The sequence below is a fragment of the Salvelinus namaycush genome, chromosome 30, assembly GCF_016432855.1.
Source record: "Salvelinus namaycush isolate Seneca chromosome 30, SaNama_1.0, whole genome shotgun sequence".
NCBI lineage: Eukaryota > Metazoa > Chordata > Actinopteri > Salmoniformes > Salmonidae > Salvelinus > Salvelinus namaycush.
In genome coordinates this window covers 28,266,222-28,280,805 of record NC_052336.1, presented here as the reverse complement: position 1 = coordinate 28,280,805, position 14,584 = coordinate 28,266,222, and the positions used below count along the sequence as shown (strand labels likewise).

General features: G+C 43.0%; 1 protein-coding gene across 1 annotated transcript in view; it reads left to right on the top strand.

The window, feature by feature from the left end:
- Positions 1-14,366, top strand: part of LOC120025198 (tetraspanin-4-like) — a gene marked incomplete at its 5' end in the record, with an annotated part of 35,698 nt that extends 21,332 nt beyond the window's left edge. Inside the window, 3 exons of the mRNA XM_038969662.1 lie at positions 3,976-4,107; positions 6,463-6,546; positions 13,294-14,366. Coding sequence (XP_038825590.1) covers positions 3,976-4,107; positions 6,463-6,546; positions 13,294-13,362 — 285 coding nt within the window. The remainder of the gene's footprint in view (positions 1-3,975; positions 4,108-6,462; positions 6,547-13,293) is intronic.
- Between the last annotated feature and the right edge of the window lie 218 nt (positions 14,367-14,584).

Here is a 14,584-nt window from a genome sequence, read left to right as displayed (position 1 = left end):
CAGCATTCGTGCAAAACTGAAAGCACGTACCACCGCATTTAATCATGGCAACGCGACTGGAAACATGGCCGAATACAAACAATGTAGTTATTCCCTCCGTAAGGAAATCAAACAAGCAAAGCGTCAGTATAGAGACAAAGTGGAGTCGCAATTCAATGGCTCAAACATGAGACGTATGTGACAGGGTCTACAGTCAATCACAGATTACAAAAAGAAAACCGGCCCCGTCGCGGACATCGACGTCTTGCTTCCAGACAAATTAAACAACTTCTTTGGGCGCTTTGAGTACAATACAGTGCCACCAACGCGGCCCGCTACCAAAGACCTTGGGCTCTCCTTCTCCGTGGCCGACGTGGAAAAAACATTTAGACGTATTAACCCTTGCCGGGCTGCCTCCCCAGAGGGCATCCCTAGCCGCATCCTCAATGCATGCGCAGACCAGCTGGCTGGTGTGTTTACGGACATATTCAATCAATCGCTATCCCAGTCTGCTGTCCCCACATGCTTCAAGATGGCCACCATTGTTCCTGTTCCCAAGAAAGCTAAGGTAACTTTACTAAATGACTATCGCCCCGTAGCACTCACTTCTGTCATCATGAAGTGCTTTGAGAGACTAGTCAAGGATCATATCACCTCCACCCTACCTGTCACCCTAGACCCACTCCAATTTGCTTACCGCCCCAATAGGTCCACAGACGATGAAATCGCCATCACACTGCACACTGCCCTAACCCATCTGGACAAGAGGAATACCTATGTACGAATGCCGTTCATTAACTACAGCTCAGCATTCAACACCATAGTACCCTCCAAACTCATCATTAAGCTTGAGGCCCTGGGTCTCGACCCCGCCCTGTGCAATTGGGTCCTGGACGTCCTGACGGGCCGCCCTCAGGTGGTGAAGGTAGGAAACAACATCTCCACTCCGCTGATCCTCAACACTGGGGCCCCACAAGGGTGAGTTCTCAGCCCTCACCTGTACTCCCTGTTCACCCACTACAACAGCAGTGGGCTTGATTACCATCAACGCCTGGTATGGCAAAAGCACCACCCACAACCGCAGGGTTCTCCAGAGGGTGGTGCGATCTGCACAACGCATCACCGGGGGCAAACTACCTGCCCTCCAGGACACCTACAACACCCGACATCACTGGAAGGCAGAAAAGATAATCAAGGACAATAACCACCCGAGCCACTGTCTGTTCACCCCACTTCCATCCAGAAGGCGAGGTCAGTACAGGTGCATCAAAGCTGGAACAGAGAGATTGAAAAACAGCTTCTATCTCAAGGCTATCAGATTGTGAAACAGCCACCACAAGCACAGCGGTGGCTGCCTACCTACAGACTTGAAATCATTGGTCACTTTAATAAATGGAACACAAGTCACGCATTCTGTCTCCTAGAGATGGACATACTTTGGTGCGAAAAGTGCAAATCAATCCCAGAACAACAGCAAAGGACCTTGTGAAGATGCTGGAGGAAACAGGTACAAAATTATATATATCCACAGTAAAACAAGTCCTATAAGCTGAAAGGCCACTCAGTAAGGAAGAAACCACTGCTCCAAAACCGCCATAAAAAAGCCAGACTACAGTTTGCAACTGCACATGGGGACAAAGATCGTACTTTTTGGAGAAATGTCTGATGAAACAAAATATAACTGTTTGGCCATAATGACCATCGTTATGTTTGGAGGAAAAAGGGGGAGGCTTGCAAGCCGAAGAACATCATCCCAATTGTGAAGCATGGGGGTGGCAGCATCATGTTGTGGGGGTGCTTTGCTGCAGGAGGGACCGGAGCACTTCACAAAATAGATGGCATCATTAAAGCAACATCTCAAGACATCAGACAGCTTGGTCGCAAATGGGTATTCCAAATGGACAATGACCCCAAAAAAAAGGACAACAAAGTCAAGGTATTGGCGTGGCCATCACAAAGCCCTTACCTCAATCCTATAGAAAATGTGTGGGCGGAACTGAAAAACCGTGTGTGAGCAAGGAGGCTTACTAACCTGACTTAGTTACACCAGCTCTGTCAGGAGGAATGGGCCAAAATTCACCCAACTTATTGTGGGAAGCTGGTGGAAGGCTACCCAAAACGTTTGACCCAAGTAAAACAATTTAAAGGCAATGCTTCCAAATACTAACTGAGTGTATGTAACTTCTGACCCACTGGGAATGTGGTGAAAGAAATAAAATCTGAAATAAATCATTCTCTCTACTATTATTCTGACATTTCACATTCTTAAAATAAAGTGGTGATCCTAACTGACCTAGACAGGGAATTTTTACTAGGATTAAATGTCAGGAATTGTGAAAAACTGAGTTGAAATGTATTTTTCTAAGGTGTATGTAAATTCCCGACTTCAACTGTATATACTGTATACTGTATCCTTCACTATCTATTCTTTACTATCTATTGCATCTTAACCGCTCTCACTGCTCATCCATATATTTTGTACTTATATATTCTCATCCCATTCCTTTACTAGATTGTGTGTATTAAGTTTTGTGGAATTTGATAGATATTAGGTTTTGTTGTGGAATTGTTCAATATTACCTGTTAAGATACTGCTCTTCTGTCGGATCTAGAAGCATAAGCATTTTATTACACTCGCAATAACATCTGCTAACCATGTGTACGTGACCAATAAAATGTTATTTTATTTGAAGCAAGGCACTTAACCCTCATTGCTCCTGTAAGTCATCCAGTGTCTGCTAACTGACTAAAATATAAATCAGCTTGCCCTGCTTAGACTGCCCCCTGGTGGTCAACAGTAGAACAGTACAGTCGTCTTAAATTAGTCTTGTCCTAGATCTATTTATGACACAATGACAATGGCCATAGGAGTTAGCAAGACAGCACAATCAGATCTGGGGCCAGGCTAGTGTTAAAACAGTTCAAGCTTGGAGAAATACAGTACTGCAGGCTAATTACATTATCATATGTACCACTTCGTAGGGACAAGGGATTATGCAATCAGACCTGATTCCAACCAATAAGAATGGCCTTCGATTCTTTAAATAGGCTGTCAATCAGTAAGAGGAATGCAAATTGGACCGCACGGCTCCCCGAAGAACAACACTGTTTGTCTCCACTCACTTTGATGTGCTTGGCTTTGTATTATTCATGACCAAAATCCACTGCTCAAATCATGGGCAAAGGAAAGTAGGAAACACAAAGTGAGGAAAGATAGTAGAGGAAAGATTGAATAATTATCACAGAAGGGGGCCACTTTTACATTATAGAGTCCCGTTTGTGTGTGTGTGTGTGAGTGAGTGAGTGAGTGAGAGAGAGAGAGACCATGGGTTCAACGTGAAATTCTAGATTGAGTCAAATGTCAAAACAGCAGCAAAAAAAGTTCTCATTCCATAAAACCAAGCTTACCCTCTCCACACTGCAAGCTAAAACCAAGCTTACCCTCTTAACACTGCAAAATGTTAATCCATTTTCAATTCAGTAATGGCCAATTTGGAGTGATGAGGAAGAACTATCTAAATAAAAGACGTGACAGATATGTTTAACATGTCAGTGTCACGCCCTGACCTTAGAGAGACGTTTTATTTCTCTATTTGGTTAGGTCAGGGTGTGATGTGGGGTGGGCATTCTATATTTTTATTTCTATGTTTTGGCCGGGTGTGATTCTTAAATCAGGGACAGCTGTCTATCGTTGTCTCTGATTGGGAATCATACTTAGGCAGCCTGTTTTGCCACCTTAGGTTGTGGGATGTTGTTTTTTGTTAGCTCTGTGAAGCCTACGTGACGTTCGTTATTCTTTTGTTTGGTGTTCTGAGTCAATAAAGAATCATGAACACGTACCACGCTGCACCTTGGTCCACTTCTTCCGACGAGCGTTACAGTCAGTGCCTGAGAACGATCTCCGTTTATGAATCATGCAGAATGGTTTTAGTGTGTAGCATGTTCGGTTTTCCTCTCTGTTCTGTCATTGACATGCAGTGTCCTTGTCTGGTGTAGTTCCGCTGCTGTGGCGTGACCAACCATACGGACTGGTTTGAAGTGTACAACGCCAGCCGTGTGCCTGACTCCTGCTGTCTGGAGTACAGTGACAACTGTGGCCTCGAGAACCCAGGGACCTGGTGGACTGCGGTAAGATGCACAGAATCAAACATTCACAAACACATGCACACACACACCCTCTCTGACATGAATACGCACGCGCATGCACACTAGTTGTTCCCAAATGTTATTGTTGTTTTTGGTGCCCAAATGTAAAAATGTTTTGTTCAAAAGCCTCCCTTGTGACCAACCAGGTAAATAAAACATTATACTGTGAAAAATCTCCGACAATCCACACAGTCTACTGAGCTTTTGCTAAAACCCTACCCACACTTTGGGAAACACTGCTCTGCTGTGCTGAGGAGAACTACCTGTTCTCATATTCCTTATACCTGCGGTACAAGGCATATTCAAATATAAGGGGTATTTAATCCCTAAAAGTGTGTGTGTGTGGGGGGGGTCTTTACTGCACAAGTTATAACACATTCATAAATGGCAAAACAGACAGTCAAAAAATGTATCATAAAGAATAAGGTTTAGATCTAGGAGAAAGCTCAGGAATAATTGTGTATTTTTTGGGGTCACAAAACTACTTCCATACTTCCATTCATTTTTTAAAACTGGTACCGGGTTACCTTTAGACTAGTCCCGTGACACTTGTTGGGAGTCTTAGGGGGAAAAAAACGGAGAACACCATAGTGGGGTCATAGACTGATTTTCGGGATGCCTCCTTGTCTGACAAACAGAGCAGTATCTCCGCCGCTTTCCACAGATATATCTCTAGTTTAGACAGATTCTGATGGGGATTTGTTTATGTTAATCAACTCTATGGGGTTTTTAAAATCTAGGCTTTGAGGTCTGCAGCAGCAGTGCTGATTTTCTTTCGCCCCTGGTAGTTAGTTAATATATAATTACTTGATTAATACCCGTGTTTGGCGAGAGAATCCACTCAACTGGTGTCCCAGGCCTAAATCCCTGATTCTAGGGAAGACTGAAAAGCAGCAGTGCTATAGACTAACAGGCTGACTACACCGCTCGCGTCGTGTGCACGTTGCAAAATAAATGTAGAAATCTATGTTATTCAATTATTGAGCGCGCCAACGAGCGTCTGCGTTGCCAAGGGCTAAAATAGAAATCAGTTCTATTTCTGACGCAGATCGCGCGTCAAGTCCTGCGTCTCCCATCTCCTCATTGGTTTGTAGAAGCAGGTACCCACGTGCCATCTCCTCATTGGTTATACCCACGTGGATGACTGAAAGACGAACGAGGTCAGTGGCGGTAATGCACCTAATTTATGAAAGTTGCCAATCGCAATATAAAGTCAAGAGAAGAAAAAGCCTGGAAAGAAGAGAGATGACTAGAAATGATTCGGTTGACTGTTTTATGTGTGGATCAATTGGTGGAGTACAGGACCTTGTGCATTTCAGGTAAAATAACTCAATGTTTATATCCCAGGACAAATTAGCTAGCAAGTGCAAGCTAACTAGCTAAATTGCCATAAATGTTTAATGCTTTTCGACCTGTCCCCAAATTAATATAATTGGTTCAGAGTTTGTTTTGATATTTTAACCTGCGTGTCGTGATCGCGTTTGGTGTGGGGGGACAAAATCCATTTATGCACGATGGCGCACGCGCGCAACCGGTTTGGGTTCCGTGTAAGGCATAATTTCTTTCTGCCGTGTACCATGCCAGGCTCATGCACTCTGTGCCAGTCCCATCACTGTCTGCCATTGCCTATGCCACTCTCTTTAATTATTACAACAACCACTGAGGATATACAAACTATTCACTTTTTTTTTTTACAAAAAGACTTGTAGTTGTCTAGTGGTACATCATCCTTTTCACTGTGTTACACGTAATGAATGTTGAAAAGGGAGAGTTGGAGAAACTTTGGTTGACATCGCCTAAGTGTATATCCTCTTCGTGTTGGCCATGAGAAATTCAGTCCACTCACTTGTCTAAATGTTGTCCCAGCACAGAGCGACGGTATCTGCAAGTCACTCCTATCCTTCCGCCCATTTCGCTAGACAGGGATGTTAGCTATCCCAGGGAACATTGGTTCAAAAGAGCAGAGGTGGGCGAAATGTGGAAGGCATCCACATGGGACCCACTTAGCTAACACGACAAGGAGCTGATTTGCAGAGTTAAAGGCATGTATGGGATGTGGGCGGTGTAGAAAAGGGTCTGTGGGCCAATACTCTTGTAAGTCTACCAAGACTAGCACCAGATGGAGTGAATGAGGAAACACATTAAAATGTTTGATTTTGTTTTCTTTAACCTTTCAAATAAAATCACTTTTTCTATGGTTGTTCTATTGAGTGAAATGAAATGGAATTGATCCCAACCCTGCTGTAGGCTACACTTCGGGCTCCTTATGCTATAAATGAGGGGGGTTTGTATAATGTGCTTTAAAATATGTGTTTCCATTCTCGTGTGTCTCCACAGCCATGCTACGAACGGGTGAAGGATTGGCTACAAGAGAATCTGGTGGCCCTGTGGATCTTTGCTCTGTGTACGGCACTCACACAGGTACAGACACTGGTGGCACCGTTGTACGGTTTACAAGCATTTCGCTACACCCCCAGTAACATCTGCTAAACATGTGTATGTGACCAATACATTTTATTTGATTTTGAAGTGCACATTAAAAGTCCTTTCAATGCTTACGTTTCAGTGGGTAGCATTTTATACAGAGAGATGTCTATTGACCGGGAACCACAGCATCTTAGCTTGGCACCAGAAGATCGGCATTTTGCTTTTCCAACTTTGACCATTGGTTGTACTTGCTATACAGACCCCATTCCAAATATCTGCGCATCTGAACGTTTTATGGTAGCTTGCATTGCGGTCAGACTGAATGGCATGGACAAAAGTCAAGAGTTGGTTAAAGCACATATTGTACAGATCTGGAACCAGGTTAATATCACTAACAATTGATACGAAATTAGATGATTTGAAAGGAAGCCACTATTGTTAACTATTACAGTGAATTCAAATTCATGAGGTTGTACCTTTTTATTCTCAATGGAGACTGGCCGTGTCTGAATACCCAGACTAGCTTACTATATACACTGCTCAAAAAAATAAAGGGAACACTTAAACAACACAATGTAACTCCAAGTCAATCACACTTCTGTGAAATCAAACTGTCCACTTAGGAAGCAACACTGACTGACAATAAATTTCACATGCTGTTGTGCAAATGGAATAGACAAAAGGTGGAAATTATAGGCAATTAGCAAGACACCCCCCAAAACAGGAGTGATTCTACAGGTGGTGACCACAGACCACTTCTCAGTTCCTATGCTTCCTGGCTGATGTTTTGGTCACTTTTGAATGCTGGCGGTGCTCTCACTCTAGTGGTAGCATGAGACGGAGTCTACAACCCACACAAGTGGCTCAGGTAGTGCAGTTCATCCAGGATGGCACATCAATGCGAACTGTGGCAAAAAGGTTTGCTGTGTCTGTCAGCGTAGTGTCCAGAGCATGCAGGCGCTACCAGGAGACAGGCCAGTACATCAGGCGACGTGGAGGAGGCCGTAGGAGGGCAACAACCCAGCAGCAGGACCGCTACCTCCGCCTTTGTGCAAGGAGGTGCACTGCCAGCGCCCTGCAAAATAACCTCCAGCAGGCCACAAATGTGCATGTGTCTGCTCAAACGGTCAGAAACAGACTCCATGAGGGTGGTATGAGGGCCCGACGTCCACAGGTGGGGGTTGTGCTTACAGCCCAACACCGTGCAGGACGTTTGGCATTTGCCAGAGAACACCAAGATTGGCAAATTCGCCACTGGCGCCCTGTGCTCTTCACAGATGAAAGCAGGTTCACACTGAGCACATGAGCACATGTGACAGACGTGACAGAGTCTGGAGACGCCGTGGAGAACGTTCTGCTGCCTGCAACATCCTCCAGCATGACCGGTTTGGCGATGGGTCAGTCATGGTGTGGGGTGGAATTTCTTTGTGGGGCCGCACAGCCCTCCATGTGCTCGCCAGAGGTAGCCTGACTGCCATTAGGTACCGAGATGAGATCCTCAGACCCCTTGTGAGACCATATGCTGACACATGCACATTTGTGGCCTGCTGGAGGTCATTTTGCAGGGCTCTGGCAGTGCACCTCCTTGCACTAAGGCGGAGGTACCGGTCCTGCTGCTGGGTTGTTGCCCTCCTACGGCCTCCTCCACGTCTCCTGATGTACTGGCCTGTCTCCTGGTAGCGCCTGCATGCTCTGGACACTACGCTGACAGACACAGCAAACCTTTTTGCCACAGTTCGCATTGATGTGCCATCCTGGATGAACTGCACTACCTGAGCCACTTGTGTGGGTTGTAGACTCCGTCTCATGCTACCACTAGAGTGAGAGCACCGCCAGCATTCAAAAGTGACCAAAACATCAGCCAGGAAGCATAGGAACTGAGAAGTGGTCTGTGGTCACCACCTGTAGAATCACTCCTGTTTTGGGGGGTGTCTTGCTAATTGCCTATAATTTCCACCTTTTGTCTATTCCATTTGCACAACAGCATGTGAAATGTATTGTCAATCAGTGTTGCTTCCTAAGTGGACAGTTTGATTTCACAGAAGTGTGATTGACTTGGAGTTACATTGTGTTGTTTAAGTGTTCCCTTTATTTTTTTGAGCAGTGTACTTACACTGCATGCTATATACTCATACTATTTAGCACGCAGCATAGTAAAAAGTATACAGTATGCCGCGAGCGCAACGTAGTACTGGCTCCTGACTGGCTGAGTACGTGGGGCAGGGCTGAGTGCGGGTGGATTTTTCTTGCATCGCATTATCCAACAGTAGCGGTGCTTGGCTAAAGTAACTGTGGAGCCATAGTTCTGATTTCTGTGTGCTTTCGTGCAAATAGAAAAACATGTTGACTCACCCTACTTGTAGAGAAACGTCAATGCCATCCTCCTCTCTTCCATGTTGACCAAACAGTCTATCACTCTATCATACAGTACACACTTAAATTTTTTGTTGTCCTAGGCTACCTGGCTAAAATGCTTGCTCGCTAGCCTAACTTCCATTCATGGGCAATGTTAGCAAGTTAACACTAGCCTTCTACATCTAGCTACATATTGAACTTCTATCCTCTATCCTCTCTCTCTGTCAATGATGCAAGTTCTCAATGGGATTTGATAGAAATGATTACCTTCGCATTCATGAATACAAGCCACTGTCAACCAGCCTAATAATAGCTCATTTCCAATTTGATTAATTTCTCTACACTACATAGGCCTACTCAGGCTGGTTATAGGCAGACTATCACATTCGACCTATACCGTAGCCCATATAGCCCTTCTATCCTATTTAAAAAGGACTGAAGAGAGAAACAAATAATTTGGTCCCATTTCAACATATCTGTTAGTGAAACCAAAGTGCTGTATCATATACATTAGCCTAGTACACACACCAAAACTTTTCAAATCAAAAGGCTATTGCACAGAAAAACGTGGACAGATGGGCGCATCGCAAATTCAGAACCGCTGGACAGCAACATAATAAACTAAAGCACTGATCATTGGGAAGGAGTTAAGGCTTGATCCATACATTAAATAATGAAACAGGTAGCCTACAAAACTAAAACAATCCATATGTTCAAAACAAAAAGCCTGATTAACATGACATCAATAACGCAGACACATCCCGAGTCCCCGGTGCCGACATACTCAGAAATCAAGATGTTTTAGTATTTAGTTTAAAAGCTCTGACGAAGGCCAAGAGAACAAGAAACACTTTATGAGAAAACAGAAATCCACTTTGGGTAATAAAAAAAAAAGTTTTTGAATTATGTAGCCTACGATGCAATACTCGTGAACACCACCGCAGCAGCTTCGCTATCGGCATCTTCCCAATTAAGTAGCATCGTTTTGTTTGGTTACTTGAAGAGAACTTGGGCCCGTCACTCACAGCCCCCCTCTTCCAATGCAATGCTGTGGTAGTGTGCATCGAATTCTACTAGACGAGCTTAAATGAGTATAAACATCCTAGATTTTCTTAAATGTACACTACCGGTCGAAAGTTTTTGAACACCTACTCATTCCAGGGTTTTTCTTTATTTTTACTATTTTTGACATTGTAGAATAATAGTGAAGACAATAAATCACAGACAGTGTCACCAACAAAGCACCCCCACACCATCACACCTCCTATGAAATAACACACATGGAGTCATGTAGTAACCAAAAAAGTGTTAAACAAATCAAAATATTTTATATTTAAGATTCTTCAAATATCCACCCTTTGCCTTGACAGCTTTGCACACTCTTAGCATTCTCTCAACCAGCTTCACCTGGAATGCTTTTCCAACAGTCTTGAAGGAGTTCCAACAAATGCTGAGCACTTGTTGGCTGCATTTGCTTCACTCAATTTGGTTAAGGTTGGGGGATTGTGGAGGCCAGGTCATCTGATGCAGCTCTCCATCACTCTCATTCTTGGTAAAATAGCCCTTACACAGCCTGGAGGTGTGTTGGGTCATTGTCCTGTTGAAAAACAAATGATAGTCCCACCAGATGGGATGGCGTATCGCTGCAGAATGCTGTGGTAGCCATGCTGGTTAAGTGTGCCTTGAATTCTAAATAAATCACAGTGTTACCAACAAAGCACCCCCACACCATCACACCTCCTTAATGCTTCCCAGTGGGAAATACACATGCGGAGATCCGTTCACCCACATCGTGTCTCACAAAGATGTCATGACGTCCCCTGCTTGGGTATTGCAAACCCCATCCCCCTCTCCCTGCCTTTCCCTTTCCTCCTTCAACCCATGCTGTGATCACAGAGAGACGTCGTAAATTCCTGAGAATCTCCTCATGGCCAAACAGTATTAAGAGAGAGGGTAAACTTTCAGGACAAAGGAATTTTCTCCCACCTCACAGAACTTGAGGTACGAACATATTTCATGTTCCTGCAAAAGTATAAAAGATCGGTGGAGAGTCCAGCTATTAACATGCCCATTGGTCACCACGTGGGAAACTCATGAGAGACTGTGGGACGACATTACCATACCGCTGTTTATATAATAACCTCAGATATGAGGTTTACATCTGTTTGTTGTATAAAATGAATGAGTGAGTATGATACTGTTTGTATAATTGTGTAATATGATTTTGGACTGTTTAATGAAGAAAAATACAAATCCCTTTTTGATTTGAACTAAACCCGAGGACCCGCCCCTGAGCCAGTTGGGTCAGACATCCAAGGACAGCCCCTTCCTGCTATCTGAATAAAAGCCAACTCTAAGAAATTACCATTAGACCATGTTTATCCTCCATGGGGAGAACTAAGGTTAAGTAACATTGCTGAATCTTTAACCATACCACGTGGTTAAACTCTTAGCCGAATAAGAACAAGTTTTGATATTGACTACTAGTCTGCAGCTAGGAATTCGGTATCATTGAACGCGAAGAAAGACAACCGCCGAAACATCCATTCCATAACGAATGTCACTCTGAACTAACCACAATAACCGAGACAGAAGGAACTCCAACAGAAACTAACTTCACTCCAACGATCAAGACGACACACACACCGAGCGTAACTATATATATATTGATTGCAATTGTTCCCGAATGAGTGAGCGTTCATGTGTAAAGGATTAGCATGTCAATTGTTATAATTATGAACTCTGTAGTGACTTCTTAGTCGAACCACAATTTTTCCTTTGTCTAACAGCCGACATGCCAGTTCAGCCCACTAGGGCATATTTCTCCCATCATTTCATGTAACTATTTTTAAGTTTGTTTGTTTGTTTATGCATTTCTGTGAATTAATTAGTTAGTAATAAATAAATGATTTAAGACAATTGATGTATGGATGACTCATAGTGAAGACTGGGTTCGTGCAGATAATCAACAATTTACGACGTTTGGAATGAGACTAACGTGAGGTAAAGTAAATAAATCATTAATTAGAAGACTATTGATCAGATATGAAAATATCTGAAAGGTTATATTGGGAAATTATAACTTTGCAATCTAATAACTTTCCCTGGTGCCCTCGAATTCATAGTTAATTAGTTATGTTATTACTCAAGTGATCGCGTAATCCCTAATTACAGGAATCTTTGATAAAAACTATAAGTCTTCAATTTAACGATAGCAAAGACACGACAAAGACATGGCGGTTGGAACCAAAACTCTAATGTCCATTGCTCGTGTTTCTTGGCCCAAGCAAGTCTCTTCTTATTATTGGTGTCCTTTAGTAGTGGTTTCTTTGCAGCAATTCAACCATTAAGGCCTGATTCACACAGTCTCCTCTGAACAGTTGATGTTGAGATGTGTCTGTTACTTGAGCTCTGAAGCATTTATTTTGGCTGCAATTTCTGAGGCTGGTAACTAATGAACTTATCCTCTGCAGCAGAGGTAACTCTGGGTCTTCCATTCCTGTGGGGGTCCTCGTGAGAGCCAGTTTCATCATAGCGCTTGATGGTTTTTGCGACTGCACTTGAAGAACCTTTCAAAGTTCTTGAAATGTTCCATATTGACTGACCTTCATGTCTTAAAGTAATGATGGACTGTTGTTTCTCTTTGCTTATTTGAACTATTCTTGCCATAATATGGACTTTGTCTTTTACCAAATAGGGCATCTTCTGTATACCACCCCTACCTTGTCACTACACAACTGATTGGCTCAAATGCATTAAGAAGGAAAGAAATTCCACAAATTAACTTAAGACACATCTGTTAATTGAAATGCATTCTAGGTGACTACCTCATGAAGCTGGTTGAGAAAATGCCAAGAGTGTGCAAAGCTGTCATCAAGGCAAAGGGTGGCTATTTGGAAAATCTTAAATATAAAATATATTTTGATTTGTTGAACACTTTTTTGGTTACTAGAGGATTCCATATGTGTTATTTTATAGTTTTGATGTCTTCACTATTATTCTACAATGTAGAAAATAGTAAAAATAAAGAAAAACCCTTGAATGAGTAGGTGTTCTAAAACTTTTGACCGGTAGTGTATATACTATAAAACTTTCTATTTCCGCATACTGAGAATGCGTCTTATGTGATTGCATTGTTTCGCGTGATTGGTTAATTTCTGTAGCAAATCCCCATATCTGATTATCAGCTGTTGTCAAAGCCGAAATGAGTATGACATCCAGGCATTTAAAGTAAACTAGATTTTCTGCTATAAAATGTAAAAACATTTGCGTATTCAAGCGGCCTACTATTTAGGACGCAAGTATGGGTATTCGGACACGGCTTCTTTATTGACGATGTAGTTGTCTCACATTGATTTTGGTTGTGTATGTGTTCCCTTTGTGCAGATTCTGGGTTTGGTGTTCTCTATGACGATGTTCTGCCATGCAGTCAAAGTGGAGACCTTCTACGCCTAGCTTTGCCCCAAAGGACTCTGGGAATGAGGGCGGCACACACACCCCTCCCACAGACCCTCTCCTCTTTCTCAGCGACACCCTCGCAGACCAATCCTCATGTAACATCGTTCACAACAACCTGTACTGTTCAACAACCACAATGTCATATCGGGAGCCGATGGATGCTTTTTGCTCAATGAAATGTTATTCGCTCATTTTATGCTCAACATATCCATGTAATATGTAGAAATACGTATAGAGATGTAATCCCTTTTTTTTTTTTTTAAGATGTTTTAAATTATTTTGAATCATTCTATAATCTAAGCGTTTTGAAAGGAGAGGAGAGCTAAGGAATGCAGGTCAGGAGTGCATTTAGTAAAACAGGCCATGCAGGTACTAAAGTGCATGGCTCTTTGACTCGTCCAAATCGACTTATCCTTGAGTTTTTTTTCTTCCACCATCAACAAATACAGTAAATTATATTCCATTGTAACAGTGAATTCATAATAACTTATTTAATGAACTAGTTCATCTGGAGGGATTTATTACATATATATATGAATGTAAGTATAGCAACTTCAATACTAAGACTGTCTGGATGTTCACAAAACCCATTAAATTAGACAATGGTCCCTAGGCCCGTCTCGAGTGTTGCACAGATCAACAAAACCAACGAGTCATCCTAGGTACTAAATGTCTCGATCTCACCGTCACAGAGTCTGTCAAGGTCCTCGACAACGTCTCCCTGCTGTGGCCTAGGGGCATTTCTTTCCCACAGTTCTCATCAATGTTATTACATTCACATTGACCCGACTTCTGTGTGACTCCATGAATAACCATTCCTTTTTTCCCCCATGTCTACAGTCGTTTAGCTATTTCTAGCTTGGTAGATCAGTCTTCCATACCAAATGCATGAGAACATCAGAAAACTCTCCAAAACAACATTTGATTAGAAATGGGTTTGTGGTCACAGCCGGCCGTGATCGGGACAATTGGCCTAGCGTCATCCGAGTAGGGGAGGGTTTGGCTGGGGGGGCTATACATTGGCTCATCTCGCTCTAGCAACTCCTTGTGGCTGGCCGGGCGCCTGCAGGCTGACCTCGGTCCTCAGTTGAACAATGTTTCCTCCGACACATTGGTGAAGCTGGCTTCCGGGTTAAGCATGCAGTACATTAGTGTCTACTTTGAGAAACAGACGCCTCACAAGTCCTCAACTGGCAGCTTCATTAAATAGTACCCGCAA